The 13,204-nt window shown below is 54.7% G+C and overlaps 5 protein-coding genes across 5 annotated transcripts; 3 read left to right on the plus strand and 2 right to left on the minus strand.

Annotated features, from left to right (window-relative positions):
• Positions 1-152: 152 nt before the first annotated feature.
• LY79DRAFT_576222 (tetrahydrofolate dehydrogenase/cyclohydrolase) lies at positions 153-1,351 on the plus strand (the record flags this gene model as incomplete). Its single annotated transcript, XM_060559773.1, has 3 exons — positions 153-358; positions 465-1,197; positions 1,259-1,351. The coding sequence occupies 3 exons, from the start codon at positions 153-155 to the stop codon at positions 1,349-1,351; spliced, it is 1,032 nt and encodes a 343-aa protein (XP_060418610.1).
• LY79DRAFT_320071 (uncharacterized protein) lies at positions 1,288-1,900 on the minus strand. The gene has a single exon (XM_060552401.1). The coding sequence runs from the start codon at positions 1,705-1,707 to the stop codon at positions 1,369-1,371; it is 339 nt and encodes a 112-aa protein (XP_060418611.1). The 5' UTR covers positions 1,708-1,900; the 3' UTR covers positions 1,288-1,368.
• A 3,079-nt stretch (positions 1,901-4,979) lies between these two features.
• On the plus strand, positions 4,980-8,158 carry LY79DRAFT_320120 (uncharacterized protein). The gene is made up of 2 exons (XM_060552402.1): positions 4,980-6,119; positions 6,170-8,158. The coding sequence occupies exons 1-2, from the start codon at positions 5,385-5,387 to the stop codon at positions 8,033-8,035; spliced, it is 2,601 nt and encodes an 866-aa protein (XP_060418612.1). The 5' UTR covers positions 4,980-5,384; the 3' UTR covers positions 8,036-8,158.
• A 1,488-nt stretch (positions 8,159-9,646) lies between these two features.
• On the plus strand, positions 9,647-10,156 carry LY79DRAFT_576224 (uncharacterized protein; the record flags this gene model as incomplete). Its single annotated transcript, XM_060559774.1, has 1 exon — positions 9,647-10,156. One exon carries the CDS (start codon positions 9,647-9,649, stop codon positions 10,154-10,156), a length of 510 nt encoding a protein of 169 aa, XP_060418613.1.
• Positions 10,157-10,585: 429 nt separating this feature from the next.
• LY79DRAFT_539331 (GPN-loop GTPase) lies at positions 10,586-12,053 on the minus strand. Its single transcript, XM_060556810.1, has 2 exons — positions 11,813-12,053; positions 10,586-11,574 (listed from the first exon to the last, which is right to left on the minus strand). The coding sequence occupies exons 1-2, from the start codon at positions 11,858-11,860 to the stop codon at positions 10,729-10,731; spliced, it is 894 nt and encodes a 297-aa protein (XP_060418614.1). The 5' UTR covers positions 11,861-12,053; the 3' UTR covers positions 10,586-10,728.
• Between the last annotated feature and the right edge of the window lie 1,151 nt (positions 12,054-13,204).

Raw genomic sequence — 13,204 nt, forward strand, 5'->3', positions numbered from 1 at the left:
GGGCATCTCATAAGTACTAATTTGGAGGTTAGACGCCGAAGGGCAACTCACTCCAGCCCAGACCACCGTGAGTATTCACAAGTGTTTAAGGGGACTCCGAATAACATGGAAAAAGGAATACCTGAACCGGTCCTGGATCTTTGTTTGTAAACATGGCCTCCAACGAAGTAGCTCCCAAGACCTGCAAGGTCATTTTGGCCGACACCATCGCCAAGCGCCTCCTGGCCGAGGTCCACGACACCCTCGCAAAGGTGCAGGGCAGCGGCATCTTCAAGCCCACATTGGTGGCATTTCTGGCCAACGACGACCCGGCTGCTCTGCAGTATGCTGAGTGGTCTCAGAAGACCTGCGTCGAGAAGTAGGCCGACCCCACCGTCACGCAGGCTTTACGTTTTGCGTTCGTTGAGCAAAGTGAACAAATAAGTGTAGAGGTACTGACAGACGCCTTGTTTTTTCTCTCACAGCGGTTTCGACTTTGACTTGCGCCGGGTCGACAAGGAGCAGCTCGAGGACAAGATCACCGAGGCCAACGAGGATGACAAGGTTGATGGCATCATCGTCTACTACCCAATCTTCCCGGGCAACCCGACCCATGACAAGTACATCCAGGAGACCGTCTCCTTGGCAAAGGATGTCGAGGGCCTCTGCCACAAGCACATCTTCAACATGTACCACAACGTCCGCTTCCTAGACCCGCCCCAGAACCTGAGAAAGTCCATCCTACCCTGTACGCCCCTTGCTGTAGTCAAGATTCTGGAGCACCTCCAGATCTACAACCCGATCCTTGCCTACGGCAACCGCCTCTTCGGTAAGACCATCACCGTCATCAACAGATCCGAGGTCAACGGCCGTCCACTGGCGGCCTTGCTGGCCAACGACGGCGCCACGGTGTACTCGGTCGACATCACAGGCGTTCAGCTGTTCACCCGCGGTAAGGGCATCAAGCAGATCCGCCACCAGGTAGAGGACAAGGAGGGCTGGGGTCTGGAGCAGGTTTTGCCCATCAGCGATGTCATCATCGGCGGGGTCCCCAGCGAGAAGTACAAGATCTCGACCGATCTCATCCGCGAGGGTGCTGTCTGCATCAACTTCTCCTCGTTCCGTAACTTCGACGCCCCTACGGTCAAGGAGAAGGCCGCCATCTATGTCCCGTCGGTTGGCAAGGTTACCATTGCGTGCTTATTGAGAAACTTGGTGGTAGGTTAACCCCCTCCATCTGAAAGGCTTTATCGGAGAAGAAGGTATTGACTGCTGCTAGCGTCTCATCGCCAACCGTCCTACGACTAAGGACAATGGCAACGAGGACGCCTCCACTGCGCAGGCTAGGAGCGAGGCTTTCACCGAGGGTTAAACGCGCACATGGAATTGTTATGGCACATTTGGGTTGGATGAAAAGGTAGACAAAGGCATTGAGAATTGTTTATACCTGATCAGCCGCACGGGAAGAATCACTGATTTGCATGGAAGGGATGGCAAAGACGAAAAAAAGAATAAGGCATAGAATAGACTACACGGATATATCCAGGATATTTCGACATAGAAAGGAAACGCGCATTTGCCCGTATCACAACCCGCCCCAGCTGGACGACGTTGAATTTGAAAGCGTTGCTCGGTGGTCAAATCTGAGGTGATGATAGTTAGCATGTGGATAGAGGCCGTGACGTTCGCGACGACACTGTTGTCGTCAGCCGTATTGCCGGACGGCATCTGAGACAGAAGGAGCGGATCCGGTCCCTGGACATTCTTTAACGCATGGCGGGGATATGCAACGGTCAATGTGTGTAAGCCATGTCTGTATACTGGCGATGCTGGGACGGTTTATGGTTGAAGGAATGTCTCGGGGGATGCAACTGTTGGCTTCCTGGTGAGGGAGTCTTCAACTTAGATGAAGATCAAGACCAAGATCGAACGAGATAGGCGACGAGATCCGGGCGCGGCGCCTCATCGTTGGCACAATTATTCGGCTGCATGGGGAAGTGTGTAAATCATTCAACTCATTCGCCCCCCGCTCTCGCTCGAAAGAGACTTTGGCGTCAGTCGGTCAGCCACCAGTCATGGGCAGGGCCTTTTCTGGCTAGTCTGCAACCACAGTGATGGGACCGAGTGGAATGTTCCTCACGACTCGGGCCAGATTCGCTCCCCAAGTTCTCGGGACACCTGTCTCATCTACGCCAGACATCGTCCACCGGGCTGAGCGTTGCAGGGATTTCGTCGGTCTGAAGCGAGAGGCGATGGATCACTGGATCCGTCTAAGATGAGAGCGCTGTTGAAGATTGGTTCGGCGCCGAGGTATCAATGCGACAGGAGACCAAGACTGCCAGGCTGATGAAAGGGGGGAAGGGTATAGCTAATGGCTAATGAGCAGCACATTGGCCATGGGTCTGCATGAGTTTGATCAGACATGGCGTCATAGGATATGCCGAAGAAGATGAAAGCCATGGAATGGAAACAGCTGAGGTGCCATCCAGATCTAGTGGTGGACTTTGGTGAGGGTTTCCCCCCGGCTCTCCCAGTGCAACACAGTGCATCCGAAATGCGAGCCGAGAATAGACAGGCTGATGTATTTGTACAGTACCGTGGTTCCAGGAAACCCAAAAGACTCGGTTGTTCATTTCACCCACATCAACTCGGATTCCCAATCGCTGATAGACCAGAAAGCCCTGGGGGGGATGCAGGCTCTAGATATAATACCTTGACGGCCCAAATCAGCAGTGAAAAGGGATATCCAGAGTGCCGAACGGACGAGATCCACCCCCCACATGTCACCGGTGAGGTTGTGTTGAAGCTGTCATTGCTGCCCCAGCCGAGAGTCCACTTGAGGGTCGGACGGGTTCGTCTCAAAAAGACAATGAGAAAAAGCAATGGAAAAAAGGCCGAATGGCAAGCGGGGACGGACGGGAGAAACTAAGCTGGCGGACATCACCAGCCCAGTACGTACAGTGTGCCGTGAGAAGTCAGGAGAGCCAGGAGACGTCAGGGTTCTTTCTGCATGCAAAAAGAAATTCAAGGTTCCAGCACACTCTCGAGACCCCACTGCACAAGAGAGGAAATGGCTGGCATTGCACTCACTTGGGCGGATACTTGCGAGCCCAGAGGTACTGGTACTGGTACTGGTACAGATACAGGTACGGATACAGGTACAGCTCCAGATTCCAATACCGGAACGTGGAACGGCCAGGACCAGGACAGAGGCAGCACCGACAAAGCGGCTGCTCCCTCGTTACCATTTTCTCTTCTTTTTCGTTCTTCTAATCTCGAACCCGAGTTGGGAGGGGGTTTTTGTTCACGGTCCACATAGGCTCCGTACCAATCCGCTGGCCATTTCTCAGAGTGAACGGGATAAGGATCAATTCGTTTATTCATCGGGTCCATTCATCCTACTTAATCATCACGGCGTTTCAACTCTGCATGCTCCCTGGGCACCGCGGGGCAGAAGCTGCAGAAAGCAAGCAACAAGCGGCAGCGAACAAGGCAAGGAACGGCGCTTGTCTAAGATGGGCTACTCCCAAGATCAAGTGCAGCCGAGCCGGCGTAGGTAACAAAATTTCCATGCATTGATGCGTCGTGTAGGTAGGTAGGTAGGTAGGTAGTGTACTGTACGTAGTGTCGCAGCAAGGGGCCAAGTGCGAGCCAGGCTTGACCCCCTTCTCTGCATGAGCGCGAGATTGAGATTAGGAAAATTTCACCATGTACGAACGGGAGCATTGTTGCTGGGACATGGAGAATGCCTGTTCCCTGTTCTCTGGAGCGGCTTCGGGTCCTGCTCTGATCTTGCGAATGAAGAGGCGGAATAGACTGTGCCTGAAGCGAGACAGACATCAGGGGACGGGACCGGGGGAGAGGGAGCCAGGGGAGGCAGGAGGGCCAGACCACGACACGCCTGGTCTTGACATCCTCAGTCAACACCGGATAATGCCACGCGGCAGGCCTTCCTTGACAAGAGGAGTCCCTTAGTGCCAGATGAGACGCTTCCTTCGATCGTCAGTCTGAAGGTAGCAGCACCCAATATCCGTAATACTGCAACCATCCCTCGTGTACACCATCCACTCGTCGATCGACGTGCCAAGAGTCTTGTTAACCGGTCAGTTACTCTACCTATACTAATACTCTTGGGTACTACGGATACTGCAAGCACAAACTCAATAACATTCCGTTCGACCTGGTTCAGGCTTGCGCGCTCACCTCGCCCAAAAACCATCTACCTATCCGTACACTCACTCACCCACCCGCCTCGCAACTTCCTACCACCCGAAATCGATACCTCACCCGCCTTGCACTGACGTCCAGGACCATCGACTCTCGAGCCATCTTGCAGAGAACCCCTCCCTCTCAAGTGTCTTATCTCACTGGCCTGGCCAACGCAGATTGGTCAAGGAGAAACACGACGTGCTGCTGCTGCTGCTGCACTTCAGCGAGAGACAGGCTAGGCGCTAGAGAACACCCACTGTCTGTCTCACACCTACGCGACCGACCTCATTGGTTAAACTTTCTTCATCCTCCATTTCAAACCACTTTTCCACGCACAGTACCTACCACCATCTGCAGCCCCTTAAACCTCGCGACAAAGCCGTAATTACCTCGTCAGTCAACGTTTTTGCAAGAGGAGGAAAAGAAGGGGGAAGTAAGATCCCACAGAATATTTTCGTCAGCCGTTTGTCCTCGAACGCAATCCTTTCCCTATATTAACAACAATCCGGCAATCCGAGCCACTTTGTCCCAGCCATCTTCCCGGACGCGGCAGTCCGTTTGCTTGGGCCGCGCTTGCATACAACAAACCTCAATTGCCGCAAACGGCCGTCCCATTGCTGCCACGCCTTTCCCATCCAGCGTCCAGCAGATCCACGACATAACCGTCACTTATCTACAGCCAAGCCCCGGATGAACTGGCCCCAGTTGACGTTACTGCCAATCTACTTACCTAGTGTTCAATCTTGACCGTGGCATCAACGGCACCCGGTTTCTCGCTGCGTGTTTGTAGCACGTCAGAATTCATCTGATCCAATTGCAGACCGATTCAGAACGCTCGGCCCGGATCCCAACCTTGATCCATCCAAGCCCACGAACGGACGGACGGACGACAGGCCGGACTAAAGTTTGGGGTACCGGTTTTCGCTCTGCCCAAAATTTGCTCAATGCCTTCGTCCCATCATCTGTTGCTTGACGAAAACGTAATCGACTGCTGAGGTTTCCGCGCCGCAAAAGGTTCGCAGCTATCAGCAGCCCCAAAAAGGCCCCATCCGCCCATTGGGGACCAGCTCGTATTGCGTCTCGACCTCACGGCCAGCCATAACGACACACTCAACGCCTGGAGCCAAGATAAACATCCGCTCAGGCAGCTACACGGCCGATACCTGATCGTTTGCCAAATTTGCCCATCGACAATCATGGCGATGCAGACGATACACGCCCACGCGGGCCACGCACATTCGAGCTCCACGTCCTCGTATCCCCCGCGGCCTGCGTCTCCTACGCTGACGAATCCCGACATGATTCTCCCCGACTACGATCGCTCGCCTTCTCCCGAACGATCCCATTCTCCGCTAACCATGTGGAAGAACGCGCATGCCGTCGATATGAACATGCAGTTCCAATTTCCACCCTCCGCATTTGTCGCTGGTCCTATCACCCCTGCAACGCCAATCATCTATGGCAACGGGACCATGTTGTCTGACATTGGTGAGGTCACGGAGGCGGAGAGCACACCCGGCAGAGCTTCGCGCCCGACTTCCATCATCTGGTCCCGACCCAAAAATGGGGGCGCCGACGAACAGCGATATCCGTCGCCCACAAAAGTGCTAGAGACCCTCAAGCAACGAGCAGCGCGGGCGACGCGTGAACGGCGATCCTCTATTGATTCCACAAGCACGATCACTACAACACAAGACCAAAACGCCCTGTTCGCGGGATTTGACGATGCCATGAGCGTCGACGATAGCAACTTCCAGGGCGACGATGAAGAGAGTGTGGCGGAATCTTATGTTGAGCAGGCGCCTGTTCACCAAACACAGGATAAGTTGCAACCTATGAGGCCACCTCTCGATGATCCCAAAACATACTCCACCTCTCTTATAAGTCGCCGGGCCGAGCAAATTCTAGCGAATGCTAAACGGAGGCTCACGGTATGCCTCCATGGATAGTTCCTTCACAAGTCGCTTACTAACGCATACAGACAATGGAAGGTAATCTGTCAAGAGCGCGGAGTTCATTGAGCATCTCGACTCCCTCAATGTCCTCCTTCGACGGAAACCACTCAACTCCCTCTCCTCCACCGAGGTCTGCCTCGTCTGTAACCTCTCCGATGTCTGCTCACGGGCATGCAAGGATGTTGAGTGACACGACGCTCAACATTGATGCAAACACTCTAGGCAATGTTCCCAAACGGTCCGCCAGTGCAATGGGAGCAGCAGGTGGATACCGACAACCGCTTCTTGTTCGTAAGGCTTCTTACGAATCGGCATCGGACCGCCTCAACTCTGGAGGAGAGGGACACTCGCGCTACAAGATCGCACAAGAAATTGGTCTGGAACCCCTTGGAGAAGAAGAGGTGACGCAGGAATTTCACTCAGGGAGCGACAGCGGCAACCGGGAGGTTCTCCTAAGCCCAGCGTTCAGCCTGGCGAGTCGCGATAGGCCACTGACACGCTCTGCATCTGTTGCGCAAATGCGCGACATCAGAGATCAGGTGCAGGACCTGAAAGGAAAGATCTCGTCTCTGAGAGAACAGGCACGTGCCGATAGCATGCGACGACGCAGCATGCAGAGCCTGCGAACCCCAAGTCCTTTTACTCACGCTCAGGTCGACCAGTGGTATGCAGAACCCCAGAAGCCACAATCGCCGGAGCCATTGGCTGCTAGCTCGGAAAAGAGTCCGTGGAATGGGGACGCGGTGAGCGTTGACGGGCGGGTCCAGGAGCCAGAAGAAGGACCCAAGACGATACAACCATTGGTCGCAGATAACGGGTCGGCAGCTGAAGATTATGACGCTGTGGAGGATGTCATCCGGCAGGAAGAAAGGCAAAAGGCGCTTAATGCCATGGAGTCAAACCAGGATGTGGAGGATGATGAGGCCGTTGACGACGACATCTCTGACATGCAAACCGAGGACGGTTTCGAAGATAGCGTGCAAGTCCAGGGCGGGGAAGGATATGACAGTGATAGCGGAGACTCACTCTACCATGATACTGTGCAGACTTTCATGTCTCACGAGGACCGCGAAGATGCCTTCGATTATGAGCATTTCTTCCTTCACAGCGCGATGGGCACCCTCAGCCGAAACCGCCATGGTAGCGTTACTTCCGAGAGTTCTATCGAAACGACCCGTGGGCCCATCGTCACCAACGAGCCGGTGCAGCCGATCGCACACAACAGACGGGGCAGCGGGGACACGACTTCAACCATGGAGTCCTTCGCCACAGCACACGATGGCCGATCCAGTCGAGTAAGCGCTAGCGATAATAGCGAGGAGTTGAGGCACGGTATCCTCACACCCCCAAGCATCAGCCCCATCAGCGAGCGCACCGAGAGCCCGCCAACGGCCAAGCGAGCGATCAACGGTAGCAACATGGGCGGCGAAGACGCTTTGGACAAACTACGAGGTCGAGCACGCGCCGGTTCGACGGTCTTTCGTCGGCCGATGACCACCCAGGCAACCATGGGTCACCGCCCAGGGAGTGCCTCATTCGACTCGACAGGCACCAATCGAAGCTTTCCGTTGGCGGGCAAGGCGCGTGTCAGCGTTGGTGTCCTCACCCCTCAGGGCTCTCCTGATCTGGAACTCAGGACCATCTCGGATGCCTTGATGAGCGAGGCTGCGAGCATTTGCGACAAGGAAAGCATGCACACACCGGATCAGCCTGCCCCCATGGAGCAGCTGGCTAGAGAAGACCAGATCCTGATCGAGCGCACCGTAGCCAGCTTGGGACGCTGCGTGCTCGCAATGAGCGAGGCTGGCAAGGCCTCGTCAGAAAATCGGATGTACAGGAGGCGCATCGACATGGCGCGCCGGATTCTGGAAGGCATCGGCGAAACCTCATAAAAGCCGTGTCGTTTTTCTTTGTCTTTTCTTCTTCTTCTTCTTACACTGTTTCTTCCATTTATACGACGTACGTGAGGGGATTTCCGACGCCAGCCCGTGACAAGGGCCCAGCTGCATACTACCGTCAAGCTAGGGCATTGACGTTGGCGTCAATGAGTAACTGATAATGTCAAATGAAACGCAGGGAAAGTCGGTCTATAGGGGCCGGGGCAATGTGGAGGAGGCCTTGCACCTCAAGCAGGCCAAATGACGATTTCATCTCCTAGATTCAATTTCGATACCCTTCTTTTTTTTAACCTTTTCCACTTTCTTCTTTTTGTCGCTCTCTTTTTCTTTCTCTTCTTGTACTCAAATGCTGGGTATCTTTGCGAGACCTGCTCAACAACTTTTCCCTTTGTCAACAGGAAACAAGACTCAGCGTATGAACTGTCTTGAGCCAAGAGTGTGTATTATTAGTCTCGAAAGAACTGAGAAGTTGTCTTAGTATTTGTGCAATACAAGATGTTCTAGTGCTTTCACCGCTAACTTGCGACTGTCACCTGCGCCTGTTTTGTGAGCAAGATAATCAAGCATAGTCAAGGAGTAAGTAAGTAGATATAGGGAGAGGTTATAGGGTGCTTTAGCTCGTCAATAATAAGTCAGATTATAGACAAAGCCGGAATATATTGTAAGGAGAGACTACGGCTGGGATTCAGAACTAGATTGTGGACCACCTGTTGTTGACGACTTGGGTTTCTGACTTTAAGGCCTCTGGAAACATCTTCATCCTCTGAGGTGACAAGTTATGCTGATTTCATTGGCTGGGAGTTCACTACTGTGGTTGAGGTTGGGTTGAAAATGAGTATAACAAAGAATGAAAATAGTAGACCTTGGAACTCATCGAACACCAAGATGCGTATCGATGTAGTTCTGGATCTGGAGCGATTAACCCAGACATCCTTTGATAGTCGGGTTTGTCAGTTCCGCGAGCATTGTTCTCTGGACCGAACCATGATGACCCGGACCTCTCTCGGTTGATCTACTCCCACATGCTTGGAGAACAACCCGGCCGTTATTTCCCCACTTAAAATGGCGCGAAAGGATTGGCGAACTGCACGTAGTGTTCCCCCTTTCGCACACCGCATTTGCCTGCCTGTGTGCTCGTACTCTGCTCTCTAAGGGTCCAATCCACCAAACTCCCCACCCCTCCTTCCTTTCTTCACAAGAGACAACAAGACCTCACCGCGGCTTTGTTCAGTCCTTCTGTCTTGCTGCGCGGCCTCTTCGAGAACAAGCAAGCCCTGCCAGCGGCGAAGTCTTATCTGTGCCCTCCCTGTTCCAACCGTGCACAGTGCCTACAACAACCCACTCTTTATACCTGCCTGCCTCCAACTCTTGCATATACGCGCGCACGCGACACAACCAGCCAACGGCCCCCATAGAGCAAGCAAGAACCAACAGCCAGCCAAAGGAGAAAATACACCACGGAGTCCTGTACCTCAACCCAGAGCGAAGAAGGCCGACTACAACGACACTGTTTCTTCCAGACAGAAAAAAAAAACGACACAAAATACATACACACAAACATACAATACACACATACGTGTACACATATACACACAGGAAAACAAGATGGCGGAGCCGTCCATCGCAAACTTCCTCCTCCGCTCCCTCCTGCCCCCCGATGCCGCCGAATTCATCCACCAAAACGCGTTGCACCCGTCGTCCCCACTCCAGCAGCTCCGCGCCCAGGCCCAGTCGGCGGCCTCGCGCGCCCTCGACCAGCTTTACCCCTACCTTGCGCCCGCCGTCGACGCGACCCTCGGGTTCCTGCACTCGTCGCCTGAGTTGGTGAGCTTCGCTATCCTGCTGGCACTGCTGGCCGCTACGGTAGTGGTGCTCAACTGGATCCGGCGCGTCGTGGCCTTCTGGACGGCACTGATCCTGCGGCTCGCGTTCTGGGCCAGCGTCGTCGTCGTCGTCGCCGCCGTGTGGCAGAGAGGCGTCTGGGAGACGGCGCGGGACGCCGTCGTCGTTGGCGGCAAGGTGGTTGGGTTCGCGGCGGCCGTCAAGGACGTCTGGGTCAGCGAGTACAACAGGTACGAGCAGGAGACCCAGGTGCAGGGGAGCAGGTACCGGTAAAGGTTGGCCGAGCCGCGGAGATGGGCAGCGGAAGACGGGGGTTTGGGAAGGAGGGAATCGCTGGCAGGCGAATGGTGGGATATACCCCGAGGGAAAGACGCGTTTTGAGGGCCAGGATGTGCTGATATACGCAAAAGTGTTACGACACGCATTTGGAGATGGTTGGTTGGTGGGTGGACTGGGCCGCGGAGAAGCAACAGCACCGCCATAGTGAGGCACGAGACTGGATAAACAAGACCACGGCTGGAGGTGGGCATAGTCTTCGCCTTCTTCAAGCTGGGTTGGGATGCGCATACGCGGTACGACATGCAGCAGCAGAGGGACCAACGTCGAGAACGTTCGCCGAACACGATTATGGACGGCTCAGTGGATATTAATCAATACCAACGCCAACGCTATGCAAACAATCATAACCCTCTCTACGCTGATACTTTCCCCCTCTCGTGACCCTCTTTTCTTCGCTTTGGCCTCAGAACTTTTTTTTCTTCTTTCTTTGGAATGGTATCTCTTGTAACTGAAACACCCCAGAAATGCTGCCAGACGATCCATGTAGACCATACAACCGGCGTGGGCTAGTCGTCACTGGGCTCGTCAAACTCGTCGTCTTTGAGCTCCTTGGGCTCCTGCGCCTCGTGGTACTGGATAATGTCGTCGATGTAACTCAGCACCGCGCCGACGCTGTCCTCGTCTGTGTTGTCCAGCTTCAGATAGTTGACCATGCTGAAACTCTCGATTAGGCCCGCAACGGCCCTGTTCAGTCGCTGGAAGCTCCTGCCACGCATGACGAGGTCGCGGTCGTGGACTTCGCCGCGGCCGTCGTCCGGCTCGCCCCCCGTGGCCGCGGTGGCCATCGGATCGTCGTCCAGGAGGCCTGTGTCAGGCGTGAGGAAGCGCTTCATGTCCTTCTTGCGCACCTGGTCTTTGACGAGGTCCATCTTGGACAGGATGTTGATGTGGGGGATCTCGAGCATGATCATGGCGCTCATAGCGCTGAGCGTGCCGGCGAAGAACTTGGCGCGGTCGACGACGAAGGTCGCCTCGAGAAGGTAGGCGGCACAGAGGCGGATGTCGAGGGAGCCCGGCTGGGAGAGGAAGCGGGCAAGGGCCGGAAGGATGGGGATGTGGGTGTACAGCTCGATCTGGCCAGGCATGTCGAAGATGATGAGGTACTCCTCGGTTAAGCTGTCGAGGGCCTCGGTGAGGAAATCGAGGTTCTCCATGAGGAACTCGAAGCAGTAGATGAGACCGCCGTTAGGGCCGAGCCCGACCTCCTCCATGGCATCGTGTAGAGAGATAAGGTCCTTAATGTCCAGGTCGGGGGCGTGCTCGAAGGACTCGGCGGCCGGGTCGAGGTTGACGTAGAAGGCGGAGCGGCGGTTAAGGTTTAGGTGTGTGATAAGGGAGGCACAAAAGGTGGACTAAAGGGAGGGAGAAGAAGAAGAGGCGGTTAGCTTTCCGGTATTCGGGGTCGGCTTCGGGACGAAACGGTGGTGGATTTTCAGGTTTCACCAGGCGGCCCGGTCGGCCGGTCGTCGAGGCCGACGCACGGGACAGGGCTTGCACGAGACATCCGATCGGGCTGCGGCCTGAAGAGCCAGAAACAGAGCCAGAAGAAGGATAGGGGAGGCAGGGAGACACGGAGAGATGGATATTCACCTTGCCGGCCCCAGCAGGGCCCATGACCATGACGCCGTACTTGGACATGATGGCTTGGGTAGGGAGGAACGGAACCGGAGATTTGCTAGGGGCCGTATGGCAGTAATGTAAAGGGCAAGAGTCAGAAGGAATCGGAAGCTCGTGTACTATCTTCTGTCTTGGTTGGGTATTGTGCGGCGTGAGGTGATGGTGGTGGCCTTGGTTCAGGATCGGCAGAGTCACTTGTCGCAGAGTTTTGGAGGAGGAAGGAATGATGTCTCTTGCTATGGAAATTTACCCCGCCATGCAGGAACGGGTGCGCGTCTAGGGGTCGCTGTTGATCGGCCTCTTCCCTTTTTTTTTTTTTTTTTTTTTTTTTTTTGCCACTTCTGGGTCCTCAGCCTGACTCGAAGGGCTAAAGTCTGATGCTTTGTGGCAAAGCAAAAGGAGAGTGAACGATATATCACTTGCATCTCCTAGTACGGCGGTAGGTATTCGTCTTTCATAACGGAGTGTAATTACTCGCCTGTCGGCCCAGCGATAGCCCAAGGGAAACGTACAAAAAAAAGTTTTGCCTTTCGGTTGCGATTGCGGCCCCCATGCGGTTGCGATAGCTGGCGATAAGAGATAACCAAATCGCCCCCAATAGGCGCAGCTTGCGGAAGGCTTACAGCGGAATTACGGGCCAATGCCGCCCGCACGTGCAAGGTACGGGAGGGGCATATTTTCACCGGCCTTTTCAGGGATATCCTACAATTTAGCTCCCCGTTGAGCTTAGTTAGCTCTTGTTTCGGCAGGGATTTCTTACCGCCTGAAGCTTCAACCATAACATTCCCAGAGAGGCTTTCGGGGCGGAGGATGGGAAGCTTCGCGGTCGCGGCGTGCTTTAAGAATTCAAATTCTGTATCAAGGGTGTGTCCGAGGCCACAAGTACAACGGTGGACCTCGATACGAAGCGGATTAAGGTAGTAGATATGGTGGAATGTCGCCGGGCGGCCGGCGCGTCCCCCGTTGATATGCCGTGCCATAGACAGGCAGCGTCGAGTTACGCGCGCCGTGGAATGCACCGGTCGGTTGGAACAATGCATTGGTGAACAGCTCGACATATGCCCAGTGTCAGGGCTAACGAGAAAAAGGTGCCGTCGAGAGTTCCAAGCCCCGTGATTGTCCATTGGAATTGCACGATGTGTCTTCGGTCCGGCACAAGCACCTCCTCACAAAGTTTACAATTGAAATTAAGGTTCTTCGCGCTGCCAGTGGTGTACACTACCTTGGAGTCTTGGACGAAACAGCGGAAGCCTGAGCTCCCTCGGCGAGTCGATCACCGCTGCTCCCGTTGGGTGCGTATCCTGGTGGCTGTGGAAATCCGAAAGCTTCCCTGGCATGCCCTCTGTTCAACCACCAACCAAGCCG

The sequence above is a fragment of the Colletotrichum navitas genome (assembly GCF_030913465.1).
Source record: "Colletotrichum navitas strain CBS 125086 chromosome Unknown LY79scaffold_6, whole genome shotgun sequence".
Taxonomy (NCBI): domain Eukaryota; kingdom Fungi; phylum Ascomycota; class Sordariomycetes; order Glomerellales; family Glomerellaceae; genus Colletotrichum; species Colletotrichum navitas.

Coding starts and splice junctions, on each gene's coding strand:
- LY79DRAFT_320071 (XM_060552401.1), bottom strand. CDS start 1,707: ATGCCGTCCGGCAATACGGCTGACGACAACAGTGTCGTCGCGAACGTC.
- LY79DRAFT_320120 (XM_060552402.1), top strand. CDS start 5,385: ATGGCGATGCAGACGATACACGCCCACGCGGGCCACGCACATTCGAGC. Junction 6,120..6,169: donor ATGCTAAACGGAGGCTCACG/GTATGCCTCCAT, acceptor TAACGCATACAG/ACAATGGAAGGTAATCTGTC.
- LY79DRAFT_539331 (XM_060556810.1), bottom strand. CDS start 11,860: ATGTCCAAGTACGGCGTCATGGTCATGGGCCCTGCTGGGGCCGGCAAG. Junction 11,575..11,812: donor GCCCTGCTGGGGCCGGCAAG/GTGAATATCCAT, acceptor CCCTCCCTTTAG/TCCACCTTTTGTGCCTCCCT.